This window comes from Eriocheir sinensis, chromosome 62, assembly GCF_024679095.1.
Source record: "Eriocheir sinensis breed Jianghai 21 chromosome 62, ASM2467909v1, whole genome shotgun sequence".
NCBI classification, from domain to species: domain Eukaryota; kingdom Metazoa; phylum Arthropoda; class Malacostraca; order Decapoda; family Varunidae; genus Eriocheir; species Eriocheir sinensis.
In genome coordinates, this window is record NC_066570.1 from 5986128 (window position 1) to 6012174 (window position 26047).

At 43.2% G+C, this 26047-nt stretch overlaps 3 protein-coding genes across 92 annotated transcripts in view; 2 read left to right on the plus strand and 1 right to left on the minus strand.

Moving 5' to 3' along the window:
• Window positions 1-18826, plus strand: part of LOC126986669 (keratin-associated protein 21-1-like) — a 28155-nt gene extending 9329 nt beyond the window's left edge. For 10 of the 49 annotated variants that reach the window (XM_050842951.1, XM_050842953.1, XM_050842955.1 and 7 more), the window contains one exon: window positions 5854-6320. In XM_050842951.1, coding sequence (XP_050698908.1) covers window positions 5854-6251 — 398 coding nt within the window. In that variant the 3' untranslated portion in view covers window positions 6252-6320. Of the gene's footprint in view, window positions 1-5826; window positions 6321-18761 lie in introns of those variants that run through there. The other 39 variants (XM_050842975.1, XM_050842979.1, XM_050842989.1 and 36 more) reach the window with 25 other exon arrangements.
• LOC126986675 (keratin-associated protein 6-2-like) overlaps window positions 1-22621 on the minus strand; it is a 34901-nt gene extending 12280 nt beyond the window's left edge. The window contains exons 1-5 of one of the 42 annotated variants that reach the window (XM_050843010.1): window positions 22457-22580; window positions 21924-22281; window positions 10733-10825; window positions 730-795; window positions 492-675 (exon numbers count right to left, since the gene is read on the minus strand). In XM_050843010.1, the coding sequence (XP_050698967.1) occupies window positions 560-675; window positions 730-795; window positions 10733-10825; window positions 21924-22281; window positions 22457-22468 (645 nt within the window). In that variant the 5' untranslated portion in view covers window positions 22469-22580 and the 3' untranslated portion in view covers window positions 492-559. The other 41 variants (XM_050843012.1, XR_007739886.1, XM_050843027.1 and 38 more) reach the window with 41 other exon arrangements.
• Window positions 14609-15311, plus strand: LOC126986681 (keratin, type II cytoskeletal 1-like). The gene is made up of 2 exons (XM_050843035.1): window positions 14609-14703; window positions 14875-15311. Exons 1-2 carry the CDS (start codon window positions 14692-14694, stop codon window positions 15232-15234), a joined length of 372 nt encoding a protein of 123 aa, XP_050698992.1. The 5' UTR covers window positions 14609-14691; the 3' UTR covers window positions 15235-15311.
• Window positions 22622-26047: the final 3426 nt, after the last annotated feature.

A 26047-nucleotide genomic window follows, 5' to 3' on the forward strand; every position in this document is an offset into this window, starting at 1 on the left:
AAAAAACAGTCACAAGGTCCGATGCTAAAAAACAGTCACAGGGTCCGAGGCTAAAAACAGTCACAGGGTCCGAGGCTAAAAACAGTCACAGGGTCCGAGGCTAAAAACAGTCACAGGGTCCGAGGCTAAAAACAGTCACAGGGTCCGATGCTAAAAAACAGTCACAGGGTCTGAGGCTAAAAAACAGTCACAGGGTCCGAGGCTAAAAAACAGTCACAGGGTCCGAGGCTAAAAGCCGTCACAGGGTCCGAGGCTAAAAACCGTCACAGGGTCCGAGGCTAAAAGCCGTCACAGGGTCCGAGGCTAAAAGCCGTCACAGGGTCCGAGGCTAAAAGCCGTCACAGGGTCTGATATGGATAGTATAGTCCCAAACACTGTTCGAGACGCGAGGGAGCACACTACGTAAGAAAATTTCTGCAAATTACATTACCTTCGTATTTATACTCCCATATATTACAAAACAAAGCTAGCCCCCATATTGAAATATAAAATAGTTTACAAGATTTATTAGCGTATTATATACATATTCTCTTTAATCCGGTTTGTGTACACTTAAACCTCAGTACCCGTAATATCCACGGCCATAACCACCGGACCCGCCACTTCCTCTATAACCGCCATAGCTTCCGTAGCCGCTGCCGCCATGACTCCCATAACCGCTGCCGTAACCGCTGCCTTGACTCCCATAACCGCTGCCGTAACCGCTGCCTTGACTCCCATAACCGCTGCCTTGACTCCCATAACCGCTGCCGTAACCGCTGCCTTGACTCCCATAACCGCTGCCGTAACCGCTGCCTTGACTCCCATAACCGCTGCCGTACCCTCCGTAACTGCCCCCGGGATGTCCCCCGGCGTAGTACTGGCCGCCATAGCTCCCGTAGCCGGTATGGCCGCCCCCGCGTCCCCGGCTTGGGTCAGGCATGGGATTAGCCATAACTGCGGCCACCAGCACACACAGGCAAAGCACGGCGAACACCTGAAACACGACAGAACATTCATACACCAACTTTTCTGGGATCCTACCTCCCAACACAATCTAAGTTTTGAAATGGTAAGAGGCGTACCTAACATTACCAAATATGGACAAACTTTGCGGAGAGTTTTTTGGGAGCCATTAAAGGTAATGGCTAAAGAGTAGCTTAGCCGGATATTTTGGTTATTAATGATCCAAGAGACATTCTAGAGGTAAAGCAAAGTATGTGCTTATCTTTGTATTCTTGTAAAGCAAAGTATGTGCTTATCTTTGTATTCTTGTAAAGCAAAGTATGTGCTTATCTTTGTATTCTTGTAAATCACCGTATGTGCGTATCTTTGTATTCTTGTAAAACAAAGTATGTGCTTATCATTGTATTCTTGTAAAGCAAAGTATGTGCTTATCTTTGTATTCTGGTAAAGCAAAGTATGTGCTTATCTTTGTATTCTTGTAAAGCAAAGTATGTGCTTATCTTTGTATTCTTGTAAAGCAAAGTATGTGCTTATCTTTGTATTCTTGTAAAGCAAAGTATGTGCTTATCTTTGTATTCTTGTAAAGCAAAGTATGTGCTTATCTTTGTATTCTTGTAAAGCAAAGTATGTGCTTATCTTTGTATTCTTGTAAAGCAAAGTATGTGCTTATCTTTGTATTCTTGTAAAGCAAAAGTATGCTTATCTTTGTATTCTTGTAAAACAAAGTATGTGCTTATCTTTGTATTCTTGTAAAGCAAAGTATGTGCTTATCTTTGTATTCTTGTAAAGAAAAGTATGTGCTTATATTTGTATTCTTGTAAAACAAAGTATGTGCTTATCTTTGTATTCTTGTAAAACAAAGTATGTGCTTATCTTTGTATTCTTGTAAAGCAAAGTATGCTTATCTTTGTATTCTTGTAAAGCAAAGTATGTGCTTATCTTTGTATTCTTGTAAAAAGTATGTGCTTATCTTTGTATTCTTTTAAAGCAAATTATGTGCTTATCTTTGTATTCTTGTAAAGAAAAGTATGTGCTTATATTTGTATTCTTGTAAAAAGCAAAGTATGTGCTTATCTTTGTATTCTTGTAAAGCAAAGTATGTGCTTATCTTTGTATTCATGTAAAGCAAAGTATGTGCTTATCTTTGTATTCATGTAAAAAAGTATGCTTATCTTTGTATTCATGTAAAGCAAAGTATGTGCTTATCTTTGTATTCATGTAAAGCAAAGTATGTGCTTATCTTTGTATTCATGTAAAGCAAAGTATGTGCTTATCTTTGTATTCATGTAAAGCAAAGTATGTGCTTATCTTTGTATTCATGTAAAGCAAAGTATGTGCTTATCTTTGTATTCTTGTAAAGCAAAGTATGTGCTTATCTTTGTATTCATGTAAAGCAAAGTATGTGCTTATCTTTGTATTCATGTAAAACAAAGTATGTGCTTATCTTTGTATTCATGTAAAGCAAAGTATGTGCTTATCTTTGTATTCATGTAAAGCAAAGTATGTGCGTATCTTTGTATTCATGTAAAACAAAGTATGTGCTTATCTTTGTATTCATGTAAAGCAAAGTATGTGCTTATCTTTGTATTCATGTAAAGCAAAGTATGTGCTTATCTTTGTATTCATGTAAAGCAAAGTATGTGCTTATCTTTGTATTCATGTAAAGCAAAGTATGTGCTTATCTTTGTATTCATGTAAAGCAAAGTATGTGCTTATCTTTGTATTCATGTAAAGCAAAGTATGTGCTTATCTTTGTATTCATCTAAATCAAAGTATGTGCTTATCTTTGTATTCATGTAAAGCAAAGTATGTGCTTATCTTTGTATTCATGTAAAGCAAAGTATGTGCTTATCTTTGTATTCATGTAAAGCAAAGTATGTGCTTATCTTTGTATTCATGTAAAGCAAAGTATGTGCTTATCTTTGTATTCATGTAAAGCAAAGTATGTGCTTATCTTTGTATTCATGTAAAGCAAAGTATGTGCTTATCTTTGTATTCATGTAAAGCAAAGTATGTGCTTATCTTTGTATTCATGTAAAGCAAAGTATGTGCTTATCTTTGTATTCATGTAAAGCAAAGTATGTGCTTATCTTTGTATTCATGTAAAAGCAAGTATGTGCTTATCTTTGTATTCATGTAAAGCAAAGTATGTGCTTATCTTTGTATTCATGTAAAGCAAAGTATGTGCTTATCTTTGTATTCATGTAAAGCAAAGTATGTGCTTATCTTTGTATTCATGTAAAGCAAAGTATGTGCTTATCTTTGTATTCATGTAAAGCAAAGTATGTGCTTATCTTTGTATTCATGTAAAGCAAAGTATGTGCTTATCTTTGTATTCATGTAAAGCAAAGTATGTGCTTATCTTTGTATTCATGTAAAGCAAAGTATGTGCTTATCTTTGTATTCATGTAAAGCAAAGTATGTGCTTATCTTTGTATTCATGTAAAGAAAAGTATGTGCTTATCTTTGTATTCATGTAAAGCAAAGTATGTGCTTATCTTTGTATTCATGTAAAGCAAAGTATGTGCTTATCTTTGTATTCATGTAAAGCAAAGTATGTGCTTATCTTTGTATTCATGTAAAGCAAAGTATGTGCTTATCTTTGTATTCATGTAAAGCAAAGTATGTGCTTATCTTTGTATTCATGTAAAGCAAAGTATGTGCTTATCTTTGTATTCATGTAAAGCAAAGTATGTGCTTATCTTTGTATTCATGTAAAGCAAAGTATGTGCTTATCTTTGTATTCATACACACTGGTAATATTTCTGTGGAGTCTGATTCACTTAGTGAAATTTATCGTGAAACAATCAAATTCGTGTCACTAGTAAAAATGAAACTAGTAATTTAAGCTTTGCCACCATGAAATACAAATCAACAAACATTAAAGCTCACGAAGTCACAATAACTTACATCACTTTCTTGGCGCAGTAAAATTTCATTTTAGGTACAAGCTATTTTAGGTACCTGATACCCGCAAAATCGCAGGCTGCTGCCTCCGCCACAGATTGCCAAATTGTCATACTCTGCCGATTATATTTCCCGACTTCCTGCCCCAAAACAGTCTCCTGGGCTCCAAAAACTAAACATTCATATTTATCGTTAAAGAGGATATTTATCGTTAAAGAGGAAGATCCTAAGGTTTCTTGGCAATAGTTAGGAGTCAAAAACAGTTAAATATGCTCCGAGTAATACAATTTGGCAACAGTAGCTATACTATTCTCATATTCGGTTTATTGAATATTGTGTTAAACAAAAATACTCATAATTTATAATTTACTCATAATTTAAGAGACAAGCAACATCACACTTCTTTTACTTAGGAAAACTCCTGAATCCTGGATCGGCTATGGTATTATTAGGTGCGCCTATAACAGCATCAAAATAAATTATCGTGGTACATAAGCAAACACACTGCCCAACGCTATGTAAATAATGCATTTACGAATTGTACGATCGATACTCACAGCCTTCGACATGTTGACTTCAAATGTGGAACTCCTCAAGTGATGCTGACCCCTGCTGCAGCACCCTCATATATACCCTCCGCTGCCTTCCCCCCTTGCCCTGCCCCGCCCTCTACCCTTCACCTCAACCTAGCTCGAGCCACACCTGGGTAACGGAGAGAAAGAAAAAGACTGCTCAGAGGCTAACGGCTGTTTCATCAGTCACTCAGAGTAGGCAGAGGAAGGGGCTTGTTGGGCTCCTGATGAGGAATGAAAGACACTAATAATAATAATAATAATAATAATAATAATAATAATAATAATAATAATGCTACTAATACGACGGCGATGACGACGACGAATAATAATTGCACCAAGTTACCATTACCTGACCCAAACTCAGTACGTGTCTAAATCATCGATGATACAACCATGGAGCCACTTCGGGGGTGTTAGTGTGACCACAACACTAACACCCCGAAGTAACTCAAAATACCATCGATGATTTAGACACATACTGAGTTTAATAACAATTAAATCATCAACTCATAAAGATGTTTCCTCCCACAACAAGCCTCCCTGGAACACCCCCGCTCCCCTTTAACCACACAACTATTATAAACTGGAGCCGAGGGTTCACTGTGCCGAGGCAGGTGTTGAGACGCTCCTCGTTATATTAACACTTGTCTTCTTCTTCTTATCATTATTATTATTATTATTATTATTATTATTATTATTATTATTATTATTATTATTATTATTCATCGTCGTCATCGCCGTCGTATTAGTAGCATTATTATTATTATTATTATTATTATTATTATTATTATTATTATTATTATTATTATTAGTGCCTTTCATTCCTCATCAGGAGCCCAACAAGCCCCTTCCTCTGCCTACTCTGAGTGACTGATGAAACAGCCGTTAGCCTCTGAGCAGCCTTTTTCTTTCTCTCCGTTACCCAGGTGTGGCTCGAGCCAGGTTGAGGTGAAGGGTAGAGGGCGGGGCAGGGCAAGGGGGGAAGGCAGCGGAGGGTATATATGAGGGTGCTGCAGCAGGGGTCAGCATCACTTGAGGAGTTCCACATTTGAGGTCAACATGTCGAAGGCTGTGAGTATCGCTCGTACAATTCGTTAATGCATTATTTACATAGCGTTGGGCAGTGTGTTTGCTTATGTACCACGTTAATTTATTTTGATGCTGGTATTACCATTTGAAAGCTTAGATGTGTTGGGAGGTAGGATCCCAGAAAAGTTGGTGTATGAATGTTCTGTGGTGTTTCAGGTGTTCGCCGTGCTTTGCCTGTGTGTGCTGGTGGCCGCAGCTATGGCTAATCCCATGCCTGACCAAAGCCGGGGACGCGGGGGCGGCCATACCGGCTACGGGAGCTATGGCGGCCAGTCCTACGGCGGGGGCCGTCCCGGAGGCAGTTACGGAGGCTACGGCAGCGGTTATGGAAGTCAAGGCAGCGGGTACGGCAGCGGTTATGGCAGTCAAGGCAGCGGTTATGGCAGTCAAGGCAGCGGGTACGGCAGCGGTTATGGCAGTCAAGGCAGCGGGTACGGCAGCGGTTATGGCAGTCAAGGCAGCGGGTACGGCAGCGGGTATGGAAGTCAAGGCAGCGGGTACGGCAGCGGGTATGGAAGTCAAGGCAGCGGGTACGGCAGCGGGTATGGAAGTCAAGGCAGCGGGTACGGCAGCGGGTATGGAAGTCAAGGCAGCGGGTACGGCAGCGGGTATGGAAGTCAAGGCAGCGGGTACGGCAGCGGTTATGGAAGTCAAGGCAGCGGCTCCGGAAGCTATGGCGGTTATAGAGGAAGTGGCGGGTCCGGTGGTTATGGCCGTGGATATTACAGGTACTGAGGTTTAAGTGTACACAAACCGGATTAAAGAGAATATGTATATAATACGCTAATAAATCTTGTGAACTTTTTTATATTTAAATGTGGGGGCTATCCTTGTTTTGTAATATATGGGAGTATAAATACGAAGGTATATAAATACGAAGGTAATGTAATTTGCAGAAATTTTCTTAGATCGTGTGATCCCTCGCGTCTCGAACAGTGTTTGGGACTATATATCCATATCAGACCCTGTGACACTGTTTTTTCGGTGTTCCTTCGTTTCAAACGAAGACTCTATCCATTATGATGCTTGATGTTTGGCACAGTTTTACACACCGATAATTTTTTGACACGTGCATTGCCGGACGCAGGTATGGTGTTTACTAGACTTTTGATTTCAAAACCTGCGTGAGCCGGTTAAACTCTTAACAGGTGGTTGTGACTTTATTTGACTTGTATCCACCAACTACCTCCACTCCTGGCCTCCCTTACACCCATCCCTACATTTCCCTCCCTTCTCCCCCGTAATCTCTCTCCGCCTCATCTCTCGTTGTCACCATAGTCTTATTAGCGTAGTTTCGAACACTTTGTTAGTCTATTCTTTTTTCAAATCTCTACCTTCGTTTTTTACCATCTCTCTCTCCTCCCTGAATTCACCGTAGTCTCAAGCGTTGTCTCGAGCACTTTATTTCTTTCATCTTCATTTTCCATCCTGCCTTAACATTTCTCCTAGGCGTTCACCCTCAAACCCCTCCATGATTCCTGTTCCAGCGTAACTGTTGCTTAAGTGCTGTATGAGGTTTGTTTGGCAACTATAATAGTGAACTGAGTGAAAAACTCGCTCAGTTCACTCTCTGGTAAAGAGGGGGTTGCTCAACATCGTTGGGTCCGCCTCAAAGTTCCTTTCAGGGACGGCAACCGACGAGGACGTGCGCGATTTGCGGGACCACTACAACCGTGTACTGTCCTTTGCTGCCCGAAATCGCAGGGTGATCAACGCAAATTGTAGAGAACTTCCGCGATTGCATATTAACATTGAGGAACTGCTAGAGCAAACGAATAAGATGGTAGCAGTTATTAACATAGTTGTCAAGAAGATCGACCAGGTGAATCAGTTTCTCCTAGATCAGGCCTTGCATGTACTGGAAAACGTCATTAACTCGGTCGCAACGGCGAATCAGCAGTATTATTAGCAACATGGATGCTTCGCACGGTAGAGTCACACCTGCCTTGTTCCCTCTACACGATTTGAGAACGACTATCCATATCGGGTATCAAAATTATAGTCTCAAGCCTTTGTTCAACCCAGACATAGAGTCAATATTTTTACCCCTTGATTGAGTCCAGCCTCACGCCAGATGCCATAATCATTCATGTTCCATTTCAGACGGCGGACGTGTTTGAGGCCCATGAAATTGTTCCATTTCCCTTCTCCGCTAAGGACAGTGTGTTAGCCCTGGACACGTCCCCGTCTCGTGTCTTAATCGCGAAGGATTTCGCTCTGTATTCAACGGGTAGCTACTCCCTCTTGCAATATTGCAATATGACGGTCTTCAAGCGATTCTATTGCTCTGCGTCTCTTTTTGCCTTCCTACCGGTTTGGGGAAGAGTGTGCGAGATCGCCCTCACCCGGGTGAACCCGTGTGACGCCCTTTCCCTGTGCCCTTACAAGCAACTACCCCCAACACCTGTTTTCCATAAGAACTTGCATCTACATTATTTCTATTTTCCTCAGTCCTATGTATCAGTAATCTGCCCGGAGGGTACCACTTATCAAAGAGTTATATTGGTCACTATGCCATTGCGGTAACATGCTATATCCGCTCCACTAACATAACGTACCCGTCCCGGATCAGTCTGGTTTTCACTGCAAATATTTCGTTCGGTTCGGATCCTGGCACTCAGTGGTGTTCATTTGGGATGTTTTTCACTGTTAATACAGTTCCTCTGATTTCATCCCATCATACGCTCAACGTAACCTGTAGGAAGGTCATGCACTCGTACAACTTTCAATGGGTGTATAATTGCCAAACAATCCTCATACAGCACTTAAGCAACAGTTACGCTGGAACAGGAATCAGGAACAGGAATCAGGGAGGGGTTTGAGGGTGGACGCCTAGGAGAGAAATGTTAAGGCAGGATGGAAAATGAAGATGAAAGAAATAAAGTGCTCGAGACAACGCTTGAGCCTACGGTGAGTTCAGGGAGGAGATAGAGATGGTAAAACAAACGAAGGTAGAGATTTGAAAAATAGAGATTAACAAAGTGCTCGAAACTACGCTAATAAGACCATGGTGACAACGAGAGATGAGGCGGAGAGAGATTACGGGGGAGAAGGGAGGGAAATGTAGGGATGGGTATAAGGGAGGCCAGGGGTGGAGGTAGATGGGGAATAAAAGTCAAAGAAAGTCACAACCACCTGTTAAGAGCGTGTAACCGGCTCACACAGGTTTTGAAGTTAAAGTCTAGTAAACGCCATACCCGCGTCCGGCAATGCGGGTGTCAAAAAATTATCGGTGTGAAACTATGCCAAAGAACCATAATGGATGGTCTTCGTTTGAAGGACTTGCTAAAAACCGTCACAGGGTCCGATGCTAAAAACCGTCACAGGGTCCGATGCTAAAAACCGTCACAGGGTCCGATGCTAAAAACCGTCACAGGGTCCGATGCTAAAAACCGTCACAGGGTCCGATGCTAAAAACCGTCACAGGGTCCGATGCTAAAAACCGTCACAGGGTCCGATGCTAAAACCGTCACAGGGTCCGATGCTAAAACCGTCACAGGGTCCGATGCTAAAACCGTCACAGGGTCCGATGCTAAAACCGTCACAGGGTCCGATGCTAAAACCGTCACAGGGTCCGATGCTAAAACCGTCACAGGGTCCGATGCTAAAAACCGTCACAGGGTCCGATGCTAAAACCGTCACAGGGTCCGATGCTAAAACCGTCACAGGGTCCGATGCTAAAAACCGTCACAGGGTCCGATGCTAAAACCGTCACAGGGTCCGATGCTAATCACCGTCACAGTGTCCGTTGCTAAACACCGTCACAGGGTCCGATGCTAAAAACCGTCACAGGGTCCGATGCTAAAAACCGTCACAGGGTCCGATGCTAAAAACCGTCACAGGGTCCGATGCTAAAAACCGTCACAGGGTCCGATGCTAAAAACCGTCACAGGGTCCGATGCTAAAAACCGTCACAGGGTCCGATGCTAAAAACCGTCACAGGGTCCGATGCTAAAAACCGTCACAGGGTCCGATGCTAAAAACCGTCACAGGGTCCGATGCTAAAACCGTCACAGGGTCCGATGCTAAAACCGTCACAGGGTCCGATGCTAAAACCGTCACAGGGTCCGATGCTAAAACCGTCACAGGGTCCGATGCTAAAACCGTCACAGGGTCCGATGCTAAAACCGTCACAGGGTCCGATGCTAAAACCGTCACAGGGTCCGATGCTAAAAACCGGCACAGGGTCCGATGCTAAAACCGTCACAGGGTCCGATGCTAAAAACCGGCACAGGGTCCGATGCTAAAAACCGTCACAGGGTCCGATGCTAAAAACCGTCACAGGGTCCGATGCTAAAAACCGTCACAGGGTCCGATGCTAAAAACCGTCACAGGGTCCGATGCTAAAAACCGTCACAGGGTCTGATGTGGATAGTATAGTCCCAAACACTGTTCGAGACGCGAGGGAGCACACGACCTAAGAGAATATCTGCAAATTACATTACCTTCGTATTTATACTCCCATATATTACAAAACAAGGATAGCCCCCATATTGAAATATAAAATAGTTCACAAGATTTATTAGCGTATTATATACATATTCTTTAATCCGGTTTGTGTACACTTAAACCTCAGTACCCGTAATATCCACGGCCATAACCACCGGACCTGCCACTTCCTCTATAACCGCCATAGCTTCCGTAGCCGCTGCCGCCATGACTCCCATAACCGCTGCCGTAACCGCTTCCTTGACTCGCGTAACCGCTGCCGTAACCGCTTCCTTGACTCGCGTAACCGCTGCCGTAACCGCTTCCTTGACTCGCGTAACCGCTGCCGTAACCGCTTCCTTGACTCGCGTAACCGCTGCCGTAACCGCTACCTTGACTCGCGTAACCGCTGCCGTAACCGCTACCTTGACTCGCGTAACCGCTGCCGTAACCGCTACCTTGACTCGCGTAACCGCTGCCGTAACCGCTACCTTGACTCGCGTAACCGCTGCCGTAACCGCTACCTTGACTCGCGTAACCGCTGCCGTAACCGCTACCTTGACTCGCGGATCCGCTGCCGTAACCGCTACCTTGACTCGCGTAACCGCTGCCGTAACCGCTACCTTGACTCGCGTAACCGCTGCCGTAACCGCTACCTTGACTCGCGTAACCGCTGCCGTAACCGCTACCTTGACTCGCGTAACCGCTGCCGTAACCGCTACCTTGACTCGCGTAACCGCTGCCGTAACCGCTACCTTGACTCGCGTAACCGCTGCCGTAACCGCTACCTTGACTCGCGTAACCGCTGCCGTACCCGCTGCCTTGACTCCCATAACCGCTGCCGTACCCGCTGCCTTGACTCCCATAACCGCTGCCGTACCCTCCGTAACTGCCCCCGGGATGTCCCCCGCCGTAGTACTGGCCGCCATAGCTCCCGTAGCCGGTATGGCCGCCCCCGCGTCCCCGGCTTGGGTCAGGCATGGGATTAGCCATAGCTGCGGCCACCAACACACACAGGCAAAGCACGGCGAACACCTGAAACACGACAGAACATTCATATACCAACTATTCTGGGATCCTACCTCCCAACACATCTAAGCTTTGAAATGGTAATAGGCGTACCTAACATTACCAAGTATGGACAAACTTTGCGGAGGGACTTTTTTGAGAGCCATTAAAGGTAATGGCTAAAGTAGCTTATCCGGATGCCATTAAAGGTAATTGCTAGAGTAGTTCAGGCGGATATTTTGTTTATTAATGTTCCAAGAGATATTCTAGAGGTAAAGCAAAGTATGTGCTTATCTTTGTATTCATGTAAAGCAAAGTATGTGCTTATCTTTGTATTCATGTAAAGCAAAGTATGTGCTTATCTTTGTATTCATGTAAAGCAAAGTATGTTCTTATCTTTGTATTCATACACACTGGCAAGTTGTGGAGTCTGATTCACTTAGTGAAATTTATTGTGAAACAATCAAATTCGTGTCACTAGTAAAAATGAAACTAACTTAAGCTTTGCCACCATGAAACACAAATCAACAAACATGAAAGCTCACGAAGTCACAATAACTTACATGACTTTCTTGGCGCAGTAAAAATGTCATTTTAGGTACAAGCTATTTTAGGTATAAGCTATTTTAGGGATCTGATACCCGCAAAATCGCAGGCTGCTGCTGCCACCGCCACAGATTGCCAACTTGTCATAGTCATACTCTGCCGATTATATTTCCCGACTTCCTGCCCCAAAACAGTCTCCTGGGCTCCAAAAACTAAACAGATTCATATTTATCGTTAAAGAGGAAGATCCTAACGTTTCTTGGCAATAGTCAGGAGTCAAAAACGTTAAATAATATGCTCCCGAGTAATACAATCTGGCAACAATAGCTATACTATTCTCATACTCTTTATTGAATATAGTGTTAAACAAAAATACTCATAATTTACTCATAATTTACTCATAATTTACTCATAATTTACTCATAATTTACTCATAATTTACTCATAATTTACTCATAATTTACTCATAATTTACTCATAATTTACTCATAATTTACTCATAATTTACTCATAATTTACTCATAATTTACTCATAATTTACTCATAATTTACTCATAATTTACTCATAATTTACTCATAATTTACTCATAATTTACTCATAATTTACTCATAATTTACTTTACTCATACTTTACTCATAATTTACTCATTATTTACTCATACTTTACTCATAATTTACTCATAATTTACTCATAATTTACTCATAATTTACTCATAATTTACTCATAATTTACTCATAATTTACTCATAATTTACTCATAATTTACTCATAATTTACTCATAATTTACTCATAATTTACTCATAATTTACTCATAATTTACTCATAATTTACTCATAATTTACTCATAATTTACTCATAATTTACTCATAATTTACTCATAATTTACTCATAATTTACTCATAATTTACTCATAATTTACTCATAATTTACTCATAATTTACTCATAATTTACTTAATTTACTCATAATTTACTCATAATTTACTCATAATTTACTCATAATTTACTCATAATTTACTCATAATTTACTCATAATTTACTCATAATTTACTCATAATTTACTCATAATTTACTCATAATTTACTCATAATTTACTCATACTGTACTCAGAATTTACTCATAATTTACTCATAATTTACTCATAATTTACTCATAATTTACTCATAATTTACTCATAATTTACTCATAATTTACTCATAATTTACTCATAATTTACTCATAATATACTCATAATTAACTCATAATTTACTCATAATAAACTCATAATTTACTCATAATTTAATCATAATTTACTAATAATTTAATCAAAATTTACTAATAATTTACTCATAATTTATAATTTACTCATAATTTACTCATAATTTACTCATAATTTACTCATAATTTACTCATAATTTACTCATAATTTACTCATAATTTACTCATAATTTACTCATAATTTACTCATAATTTACTCATAATTTACTCATAATTTACTCATAATTTACACCTAATTTACTCATAATTTACTCATAATTTACTCATAATTTACTCATAATTTACTCATAATTTACTCATAATTTACTCATAATTTACTCATAATTTACTCATAATTTACTCATAATTTACTCATAATTTACTCATAATTTACTCATAATTTACTCATAATTTACTCATAATTTACTCATAATTTACTCATAATTTACTCATAATTTACTCATAATTTACTCATAATTTACTCATAATTTACTCATAATTTACTCATAATTTACTCATAATTTACTCATAATTTACTCATAATTTACTCATAATTTACTCATAATTTACTCATAATTTACTCATAATTTACTCATAATTTACTCATAATTTACTCATAATTTACTCATAATTTACTCATAATTTACTCATAATTTACTCATAATTTAAGTTAGTTTTTGGTTATAAGGATTTTTTTAAGAGACAAGCAAAAACACCTCTTACTTAGGAAAACTCCTGAATCCTGGACCGGTTATGGTATTGTCAGGTGACCCTATACCAGCATCAAAATAAATTATCGTGGTACATAAGCAAACACACTGCCCAACGCTATGTAAATAATGCATCAACAAATTGTACGAGCGATACTCACAGCCTTCGACATGTTGACTTCAAACGTGGAACTCCTCAAGTGATGCTGACCCCTGCTGCAGCACCCTCATATATACCCTCCGCTGCCTTCCCCCTGCCCCCGCCCTCTACCCTTCACCTCAACCTAGCTCGAGCCACACCTGGGTAACGGAGAGAAAGAAAAAGACTGCTCAGAGGCTAACGGCTGTTTCATCAGTCACTCAGAGTAGGCAGAGGAAGGGGGTTGTTGGGCTCCTGATGAGGAATGAAAGGCACTAATAATAATAATAATAATAATAATAATAATAATAATAATATTTATGCTACTAATACGACGGCGATGACGACGACGAATAATAATTGCACCAAGTTACCATTATCTGACCCAAACTCAGTACGTGTCTAAATCATCGATGATACAACCATGGAGCCACTTCGGGGGTGTTAGTGTGTTGTGGTCACACTAACACCCCCGAAGTGGCTCCAAGGGTGTATCATCGATGATTTAGACACGTACTGAGTTTGGGTCAGGTAATGGTAATCATCATTAAACGCTCATAAAGATGTTTCCTCCCACAACAAGCCTCCCTGGAACACCCCCGCTCCCCTTTAACCACACAACTATTATAAACTGGAGCCGAGGTTTCACTGTGCCGAGGCAGGTGTTGAGACGCTCCTCGTTATATTAACACTTGTCTTCTTCTTCTTATCATTATTATTATTATTATTATTATTATTATTATTATTATTATTATTCATCGTCGTCATCGCCGTCGTATTAGTAGCATTATTATTATTATTATTATTATTATTATTATTATTATTATTATTATTATTACTATTATTATTATTATTATTATTATTAGTGCCTTTCATTCCTCATCAGGAGCCCAACAAGCCCCTTCCTCTGCCTACTCTGAGTGACTGATGAAACAGCCGTTAGCCTCTGAGCAGTCTTTTTCTTTCCGTTAGCCAAGTGTGGTTCGAGCTAGGTTGAGGTGAAGGGTAGAGGGCGGGGCAGGGCAAGGGGGGAAGGCAGCGGAGGGTATATATGAGGGTGCTGCAGCAGGGGTCAGCACCACTCGCGGAGTTCCACATTTGAAGTCAACATGTCGAAGGCTGTGAGTATCGCTCGTATAGTTTGTTAATGCTTTATTTACATAGCGTTGGGCAGTGTGTTTGCGTGTGTACCACGATACTTTATTTTGATGCTGGTATCATTTCAAAGCTTAAATGTGTTGGTAGGTAGGATCCCAAAAAGTTTGGTGTATGAGTGTTCTGTGGTGTTTCAGGTGTTCGGCGTGCTTTGCCTGTGTGTGTTGGTGGCCTCCGCTATGGCTAATCCCATGCCTGACCCAAGCCATGGCCGTAGGGGACGCGGGGGCGGCCTTACCAGCTACGGGAGCTATGGCGGCCAGTCCTACGGCGGGGGATATCCCGGGGGCAGTTACGGAGGCTATGGCAGTGGTTATGGCAGTTATGGCAGCGGCTACGGTAGCGGATATGGAAGTTATGGCGGCGGCTACGGTAGCGACCATGGAAGTTATGACGGCGGCTATGGGAGTCAAGGCGGCAGCGGCTACGGAAGCTATGGCGGTTATAGAGGAAGTGGCGGGTCCGGTGGTTATGGCCGTGGATATTACGGGTACTGAGGTTTAAGTGTACACAAACCGGATTAAAGAGAATATGTATATAATACGCTAATAAATCTACGCTAATAAATCTTTAACTATTATTTTATTTCAATATATAGGTATTATCCCTTTTGTAATAGGAGTATAAATACGAAGGTAATGTAATTTGAGAATTTTCTTAACCTGTGTGCTCCATCACGTCTAAAGTGTTTGGGACTACTATCCATATCAGACCATGTGACACTGTTTTAGTTAGACACTGCTTTAGTTAGTGTCTTTAAAACAAGGCTCTGATCAGCATGGTGCTTTCGCACGGTTTCACACTAATTTTTGAATTGCTTGACGCGGTTAGTGTTTACTCTTGACTGTGATGGGAAAGCCTGCGTGAACATTCGAACAGGTGAGGCGTGGCGTATGTGACTTGTCTACAACTACATCCACCCATGGCTTCCCCTATTCCCATCCCTCTCATTTCCCTCCTTCCCCTCATCCTCCGCGATCTTTACCTCCGCACTCTCTCCACCCGCAATCTGTCTCTTATATGATGTGAAGCCATGCACACAGTACTTCACACATCACTTGTCTATAATGGCGGTAGGGTGTTTTATGCACACTACCCTGGTTCTTGTTCCAGGTCAACTGTTGCGTAAGTGCTATATAAGGTTTGTTTGGCCATTATACGACCATTTAATTATACGAGTATATGACCTCCTTCCCACAGGTTACGTTGAGCATGTGGGATGAAATACGTAGTTGACTATCATAGGGATTCGCGTAAGAGAAAGGAATGAGGGTGGAATTAAAGCAGGAATTCATTGCAGAATAAAAACGTGACTTGACAGCGATGAAATACTCCTTCCTCCACAGGACGTGGGTATCGGCCGTCTATCGGCAGCATGCCCGATACTTACAATGTTAACCTTCACTTAAATACGGTATAACGGTGAAACAAGCAATAACATCGATTATGATTGCTTGCATAAACTTTCCAACCTTACTCGGCCTATGATTTCTATATATGCCATTAATTCAAGTCATACGCGTGCATGGATTCATATCTCGTACAGCGCGAGTTTGAGAGAGAGGGAGGGGGGGGGGAAAGGGAGGTAAACGAGAGAAAGGGCGGGGGAGAGAGGAAATGCGGGGGAGAAGGAGGAGGGTAGGAGGAGGGATGGGAGTAGGGGAAGCCAGGGGTGGAGGTAGGTGGTGGATACACGTCACAAGTACGTCACGCCTCACCTGTTCGAATGTGTAAGTGGCTCACGCAGGTTTTGCCATCACTATCAAGAGTAAACAATAATTAGCGGAGCGTGTGAAACAATCTGTGCCAAAGTCCCATGCTGATCCGAGTCTTCGTTTGAAAGATATTTGCGAAAAGCGGTATGTCATAGAGTCTGATATGGATAGTATTAGCTAGCCGCCCCAGTGCTCGTGAACGAGTGTACGGGGTCAAGTGTGCCGAACTTTCTTGTATTTATACCTTGTACTTTAATAATTGTTGAATGGCAGCTCCTTCCCTTCCTGCCATCAGCATCATTACTAAATTTAATCGACTAAGGTGTGTCTAGAGTAGCGGGTCTGATCGGCGAGCATGCGCGTTAACGGGCACATTTGCCGGGCAAACCGTCAAATGATCCGAGCGCCCGTTGAGCGATCCCGTTGAGCGACATCACCAGGCGGTGCCCGGTGGCTTGAGCTTCGACCATGCCAGGCGTAACATAGTGTACGCATAGGAAGGTTGCCTGCCACATCTCACGTCATTGTAACACGGTCCACATAAGTAACTTGCGATGCCTACCCCGGAGACCTCTACCTCAACCACTCGCCTGCAAGTAGTTATCCTTCAGTACCTCGTATCGTCAGTACCTCGTATATGGCCCGACATGTTTCCGGGATTATGCCGGACTAGCTTTGTTTAGATGCACGTGTAGCGCACTGCAGTGCCGAATACGTACATCCTGTTGCTAAATATCTCGGCGTTGCCTCCAAACTATACCTAACGCTGTTAATCCGTGTCTCATGTTTATTTTTTCCACTATGGCTCCACCTTTGCTAGTAAGGTATAAAAAGTGCTTACGCTCGTTCTTAAATATTCTCTGAAATATTGCTCATGACCAGATTGTAGTTCCCGAAGTATTGTTGTGTGGCTTCCATAAACATCTCTTTAATTGAAACAATTTTTGCACCATATTTTTTTTACACAAAAAGCACTTATCATGCAACACTATTTTCTTAATGCTAGGCACCATGCTTATCGCACCGCACTTCACACGCTACTGGCATCGTCGGGCACGCCCATCAACTCAGCCGTGTGGACAACATGCACGGGTAGGCCCGGCAGAATTTGCCCGCCAACCGCGCTACCCAACGGACACGCCGGCTCGTCTGGGCAGGCCTTAAGTTAAGGTTGTTTTGTTAAACAGTAAGGCACATACTATATTGGGGATGCTCTGTAAAACCAAATAGTCACGTGCCTCTAAGCTTCCAATTGATAAACTATCGGCTGCCGCGGCTACCAAATTGGTATGATTCTAGTGTTTGCCCATACTCTCCCCTCTCTCCAAAACAGACTAGGGGGCCTGTGGGAATGCGGGGTTTTCGGTGGGGAACAAGAAAATCAGTGAGTTAGGTGTTAAAAAAAAATACCCGCGATGTAGGGAAAATCCATACATTTATGGATTTTTTTTACCACGAATGGAAACCACGCAATTTCACCCACAGGGGGTTAGGTTAGGTTACAGTCGTTACGTTAGAGTAGGTACTTAGTGAGTTCCCTACGCGTACGTATGAGTGTTGCTAGATTGGGCGAGGAGTACTATAGCATATTGGGCTACTTTTCGAGGCTGCACGCGGCAATAATTGTGTGTTGGTGGCCGCAGCTATGGCTAATCCCATGCCTGACCCAAGCCGGGGACGCGGGGGCGGCCATACCGGCTACGGGAGCTATGGCGGCCAGTCCTACGGCGGGGGACATCCCGGGGGCAGTTACGGAGGGTACGGCAGCGGTTATGGAAGTCAAGGCAGCGGGTACGGCAGCGGTTATGGGAGTCAAGGCAGCGGGTACGGCAGCGGTTATGGGAGTCAAGGCAGCGGGTACGGCAGCGGGTACGGCAGCGGTTATGGGAGTCAAGGCAGCGGGTACGGCAGCGGTTATGGAAGTCAAGGCAGCGGGTACGGCAGCGGTTATGGGAGTCAAGGCAGCGGGTACGGCAGCGGTTATGGAAGTCAAGGCAGCGGGTACGGCAGCGGTTATGGGAGTCAAGGCAGCGGGTACGGCAGCGGTTATGGGAGTCAAGGCAGCGGGTACGGCAGCGGTTATGGAAGTCAAGGCAGCGGGTACGGCAGCGGTTATGGGAGTCAAGGCAGCGGGTACGGCAGCGGTTATGGGAGTCAAGGCAGCGGGCACGGCAGCGGTTATGGGAGTCAAGGCAGCGGTTACGGCAGCGGTTATGGGAGTCATGGCGGCAGCGGGTACGGAAGCTATGGCGGTTATAGAGGAAGTGGCGGGTCCGGTGGTTATGGCCGTGGATATTACGGGTACTGAGGTTTAAGTGTACACAAACCGGATTAAAGAATATGTATATAATACGCTAATAAATCTTGTGAACTATTTTATATTTCAATATGGGGGCTATCCTTGCTTTGTAATATATGGGAGTATAAATACGAAGGTAATGTAATTTGCAGAAATTTTCTTACGTCGTGTGCTCCCTCGCGTCTCGAACAGTGTTTGGGACTATACTATCCATATCAGACCCTGTGACTGTTTTTAGCATCAGACCCTGTGACTGTTTTTAGCATCAGACCCTGTGACTGTTTTTAGCATCAGACCCTGTGACTGTTTTTAGCATCAGACCCTGTGACTGTTTTTAGCATCAGACCCTGTGACTTGTTTTTAGCATCAGACCCTGTGACTTGTTTTTAGCATCAGACCCTGTGACGGTTTTTAGCATCAGACCCTGTGACTGTTTTTAGCAAGTCCTTCAAACGAAGACCATCCATTATGGTTCTTTGGCATAGTTTCACACCGATAATTTTTTGACACCCGCATTGCCGGACGCGGGTATGGCGTTTACTCTACTTGATTTCAAAACCTGTGTGAGCCGGTTACACGCTCTAACAATTGGTTGTGACTTTGACTTGTATTCCCCATCTACCTACACCCCTGGCCTCCCTTATACCCATCCCTACATTTCCCTCCCTTCTCCCCCGTAATCTCTCTCCGCCTCATCTCTCGTTGTCACCATAGTCTTATTAGCGTAGTTTCGAGCACTTTGTTAATCTCTATTCTTTTTTCAAATCTCTACCTTCGTTTGTTTTACCATCTCTATCTCCTCCCTGAACTCGCCGTAGTCTCAAGCGTTGTCTCGAGCACTTTATTTCTTTCATCTTCATTTTCCATCCTGCCTTAACATTTCTCTCCTAGGCGTCCACCCTCAAACCCCTCCCTGATTCCTGTTCCCGATTCCTGTTCCAGCGTAACTGTTGCTTAAGTGGTGTATGAGGATTGTTTGGCAATTATACAACCATTGAAAGTTGTACGAGTGCATGACCTTCCTACAGGTTACGTTGAGCGTATGATGGGATGAAATCAGAGGAACTGTATTAACAGTGAAAAACATCCCAAATGAACACCACTGAGTGCCAGGATCCGAACCGAACGAAATATTTGCAGTGAAAACCAGACTGATCCGGGACGGGTACGTTATGTTAGTGGAGCGGATATAGCATGTTACCGCAATGGCATAGTGACCAATATAACCCGTTGATAAGTGGTACCCTCCGGGCAGATTACTGATACATAGGACTGAGGAAAATAGAAATGTAGATGCAAGTTCTTATGGAAAACAGGTGTTGGGGGTAAGTTGCTTGTAAGGGCACAGGGAAAGGGCGTCACACGCGTTGACCCGGGTGAGGGCGATCTCGCACACTCTTCCCCGAACCGGTAGGAAGGCAAAAAGAGACGCAGAGCAATAGAATCGCCTGAAGACCGTCATATTGCAATATTGCAAGAGGGAGTAGCTACCCGTTGAATACAGAGCGAAATCCTTCGCGATTAAGACAAGAGACAGGGACGTGTCCAGGGCTAACACACTGTCCTTAGCGGAGAAGGGAAATGGAACAATTTCATGGGCCTCAAACACGTCCGCCGTCTGAAACGGAACATGAATGATTATGGCATCTGGCGTGAGGCTGGACTCAATCAAGGGGTAAAAATATTGACTCTTATGTCTGGGTTGAACAAAGGCTTGAGACTATAATTTTGATACCCGATATGGATAGTCGTTCTCAAATCGTGTAGAGGGAACAAGGCAGGTGTGACTCTACCGTGCGCCGCATCCACCATGTTGCTAATAATACTGCTGATTCGCCGTTGCGACAGAGTTAATGATGTTTTCCAGTACATGCAAGGCCTGATCTAGGAGAAACTGATTCACCTGGTCGATCTTCTTGACAACTATGTTAATAACTGCTACCATCTTATTCGTTTGCTCTAGCAGTTCCTCAATGTTAATATGCAATCGCGGAAGTTTTCTACAATTTGCGTTGATCACCCTGCGATTTCGGGCAGCAAAGGAAAGTACACGGTTGTAGTGGTCCCGCAAATCGCGCACGTCCTCGTCGGTTGCCGTCCCTGAAAGGAACTTGGAGGCGGACCCAACGATGTTGAGCAACCCCCTCTTCACCCGAGAGTGAACTGAGCGAGTTTTTCACTCAGTTCACTATTATAATTGCCGAACAAACCTCATACAGCACTTAAGCAACAGTTACGCTGGAACAGGAATCATGGAGGGGTTTGAGGGTGGACGCCTAGGAGAAATGTTAAGGCAGGATGGAAAATGAAGATGAAAGAAATGAAGTGCTCGAGACAACGCTTGAGACTACGGTGAGTTCAGGGAGGAGAGAGAGATGGTAAAACAAACGAAGGTAGAGATTTGAAAAAAGAATAGAGACAAACAAAGTGTTCGAAACTACGATAATAAGACTATGGTGACAACGAGAGATGAGGCGGAGAGATTACGGGGGAGAAGGGAGGGAAATGTAGGGATGGGTATAAGGGAGGCCAGGGGTGGAGGTAGTTGGTGGATACAAGTCAAATAAAGTCACAACCACCTGTTAAAGAGTTTAACCGGCTCACGCAAGTTTTGAAATCAAAAGTCTAGTAAACACCATACCCGCGTCCGGTAATGCACAAGTGTCAAAAAATTATCGGTGTGTAAAACTGTGCCAAACATCATGCATCATATCATAATGGATAGTCTCCAACACCATACCCGCGTCCGGCAATGCACAAGTGTCAAAAAATTATCGGTGTGTAAAACTGTGCCAAACATCATGCATCATAATGGATAGTCTCCGTTTGAAACGAAGGAACTCCGAAAAAACAGTGTCACAGGGTCTGATATGGATAGTATAGTCCCAAACACTGTTAGAGACGCGAGGGATCACACGATCAAAGAAAATTTCTGCAAATTACATTACCTTCGTATTTATACTCCCATATATTACAAAACAAGGATAGCCCCCATATTGAAATATAAAATAGTTCACAAGATTTATTAGCGTATTATATACATATTCTCTTTAATCCGGTTTGTGTACACTTAAACCTCAGTACCCGTAATATCCACGGCCATAACCACCGGACCCGCCACTTCCTCTATAACCGCCATAGCTTCCGGAGCCGCTGCCTTGACTTCCATAACCGCTGCCGTACCCGCTGCCTTGACTTCCATAACCGCTGCCATAACCGCTGCCGTACCCGCTGCCTTGACTTCCATAACCGCTGCCATAACCGCTGCCGTACCCGCTGCCTTGACTTCCATAACCGCTGCCATAACCGCTGCCTTGACTTCCATAACCGCTGCCATAACCGCTGCCTTGACTTCCATAACCGCTGCCATGACTGCCATAACCGCTGCCATAGCCTCCGTAACTGCCTCCGGGACGGCCCCCGCCGTAGGACTGGCCGCCATAGCTCCCGTAGCCGGTATGGCTTGGGTCAGGCATGGGATTAGCCATAGCTGCGGCCACCAACACACACAGGCAAAGCACGGCGAACACCTGAAAACACCACAGAACATTCATACACCAACTTTTCTGGGATCCTACCTCCCAACACATCTAAGCTTTGAAATGGTAATACCAGCATCAAAATAAATTATCGTGGTACATAAGCAAACACACTGCCCAACGCTATGTAAATAATGCATTAACGAATTGTACGAGCGATACTCACAGCCTTCGACATGTTGACTTCAAACGTGGAACTCCTCAAGTGGTGCTGACCCCTGCTGCAGCACCCTCATATATACCCTCCGCTGCCTTCCCCCCTTGCCCTGCCCCGCCCTCTACCCTTCACCTCAACCTAGCTCGAGCCACACCTGGGTAACGGAGAGAAAGAAAAAGACTGCTCAGAGGCTAACGGCTGTTTCATCAGTCACTCAGAGTAAGCAGAGGAAGGGGCTTGTTGGGCTCCTGATGAGGAATGAAAGGCACTACTACTACTACTACTACTACTACTACTACTACTACTACTACTACTACTACTAATAATAATAATAATAATAATAATAATAATAATGATAATAATAATGATAATAATAATAATGATAAGAAGAAGACAAGTGTTAATATAACGAGGAGCGTCTCAACACCTGCCTCGGCACAGTGAACCCTCGGCTCCAGTTTATAATAGTTGTGTGGTTAAAGGGGAGCGGGGATGTTCCAGGGAGGCTTGTTGTGGGAGGAAACATCTTAACACACTAACATCCCCGAAGTGGCTCCATGGTTGTATCATCGATGATTTAGACACGTACTGAGTTTGGGTCAGATAATGGTAACTTGGTGCAATTAAATCATCGCTCATAAAGATGTTTCCTCCCATAACAAGCCTCCCTGGAACATCCCCCCTCCCCTACTACCAACAGTAAGTTTCACGCACACATCACAAGGTTAAGTTTTAGGTACGATCTAGATATGAGTAAGAAGTAAACGATTGTTATTAAACTGCCAACTCCATCGTTAGATTATTACTCGTGTAGAAACCTCCATGGTGGGTTTCCCCTCAGGCATAATGCTATAGGGATGCTGGTCTTAATGGACTCAGACTGATGGGACATAAGGGCTTGGTAGTGATATATTTTAGTTCAGTGGTTCTCAACTGGTGGTCCATGGTGACTTTTTGTGTGGTCCACAGGATGTCCACTGTATTTGGTAATGAACTGGGAAATTAATGTACATAATTTTGAGTTTTACTGAATATTCAGAACGGAGAATTAAATCAAAATAGATAATAGACCATTCATTTTATTATATCATTAATATTTAAAAAATATATTGCCAATCTTTAAGTTGTAGTTGCTAAGTATCACCGAGTCATTATTAGTTTCTAAATTTAATCTATTATAAAACGAATATCCATGATTTACTGTACGAATAGAGGTGAGGAGCCATCTTGTTGATTCCTTTTAGCTGCCGCACGGCTACATATTACGCTGTCGTAAAGTGCTGTTGCTAGTAGCCACCGAGCTGCTGAGTTGACCAGTTGTACCATTCGTCCTGTGTCCTAACACTAAAAAGCTTGTCAGTGAGAAGAGAATCCAACACTCTGGTTGCAAGGAAAAAAATAATTATTCAAATTTGGAAGGATAGCGTTGGTTAGTCGTACACTCCTACATAATTTCAAAATTCTGTTTATCATAAATAAATTTCACGGCAAAATGTTACATACGTATCTATATATTTCCAGGAAATTACGTTTGTAAGAAATGTATTTCAGATTAAAATGTTAGCTGGCTATTATTTTATATCATTTCTAGAAATTCTGTTTTAAAGAAATATATTTCAAACAAAAAAATGGTCCACGACATTTTTTCTATTGGATTGGTGGTCCGTGGCCTGAAACAAGTCGAGAACCATTGTTTTAATTGATAAGTTGCCTTAAGTGGTTGTGATATATACGTAGTTGGTGATGGCGGAAGAACTACTATTAGTAAAGAGAAAAGTAGGATTTTATAATTACGGTATTGTCTCTGGCGCGTTGTGTCAAAGTTAACTAATTGCGCAAACGAGACGGCTGCTCAGACGTGTGTGTGTGTGTGTGTGTTTGTAAATGACCATTCACAAGTTTATCTCATGCGGTTGCTGAGATTTTCATGAGCATGTGAACACACACACACACACACACACACACACACACACACACACACACACACACACACACACATCCAACCTCTGTATGAGAAAAGAGTTAAGATATATACACGATCAGTAATTTACTTCCTGCACTCTTTATTTTTTTTTACACTGAATCAGGCAAACAAGATGAGGCACATGTATTTTCAGAGTGTGGGATGAGAGTGCCTGAGTGTGGCCGCGGCAGAGGATGTTGTAAGCGGGGAAGTGTAAACAGGAGAGTAAGGGGGCGAGGGATGGGCAGGAGAGAGGGAGTGGGGTTGGAAAAATGGATGTAGGGGTGGGAAGGGAGGATTAGACGGGGGGAGCGGGGTGAGGTGAGGGGGTGAACATCAGTTGAAACAGGAAGGGTAGTAGAAGAAATTTCACCGATCATTTGAGCGTTTTCTGGTCCAATAAATTCTGCTTCGACCCTTCCCTTTTAATCTGTATTTTTCTCCTCTCTATCTCAAGTCCTCTTCCTTCTATCATGGGGGCTTCGTGGTGCAGTGGTTAGCACACTCGGCTCACAACCGAGAGAGCCCGGGTTCGATTCCCGGGCGGAGTGTAAAAATTTGGGCGGCTTTTCCGATACCCTACGCCCCTGTCCACCCAGCAGTGAATGGGTACCAGGTATTAATCGGGGGCTGTGTCCCGTCTCCTGGGGTCTGTTCCCTTCTCCTATAATTCCTTCCCCTTCTGTCTCTCTCCGGCATATGACCACAGATGTTGCGCCGACTGAACGAAACTTTCCAACTTCTTCCTTCTATCAATCACCGTTTTCCCCTGAGTACTGACGTTCAAACTCCGCCACCCACAACCTCTCGCTCTGTTCTTCATGTCGCAACTTTTTGTTCTTATAACAAAGGACACAGCTGAAGGGCACAAAAAAGAGGAAACAATAATTTAAAAAAAGCCCGCTACTCGCTGCTCCCACAAAAAAAAAAAAAAAAAAAAAAAAATCAATAGAGGTGGCCGAAAGAGAGGTCAATTTCGGGAGGAGAGGTGTCCCGATACCCTCCTCTGATGGTCAACTCCCTTCCCTTCCACCCTCAACATCTATTTTTCCAAATCGAGTCGGTCTCCTTTCTTCTCCTTCTTCGCCCCCTTCCCCTCCTTTCTCCTCTCTACAGTTTCCTCCCCTCCCACAATGTCCCAACTATTTTTCTAACTCTGCTCCCTCCCCTTTCTTCTCCTCATCCCTAGCCCCCTAGCCCCCTTCCCCTCCTTTCTCTCCTCTCTACACTCCCCTCCCCCTCCCACAATGTCCCAACTATTTTTCTAACTCGATTCCCTCTCCTTTCTTCTCTTCCCTCTCCTCCTTCCCCTCCCTTATACTCTCCATACTTCCCTCACCTTCCCCCTCGTTCAAACTATTTTTCCAACTCTAGTCCCTCTCCTTTTTCTCCTCATCTCTCGCCTCCTTCCCTTCTCCTCTCTACACTCCCCCCCTCCCTCCCTGTCCAACCTGCCACACAAATACCCTCTACTTCCTGGCATCACTCGTGGTTCCCTTTCCTCCCTCCTCTCTTCCTCTTACTCGCGTGTTCCTCTAGCTTCCTTTTTTACTCCCCAGCTCTGGTTCTTCCGCCCCTTGTCGCTACTTCCTCTTTCCACCTTCACCGCATTCTGATGGTTTTTCTTGCCGAGTCAT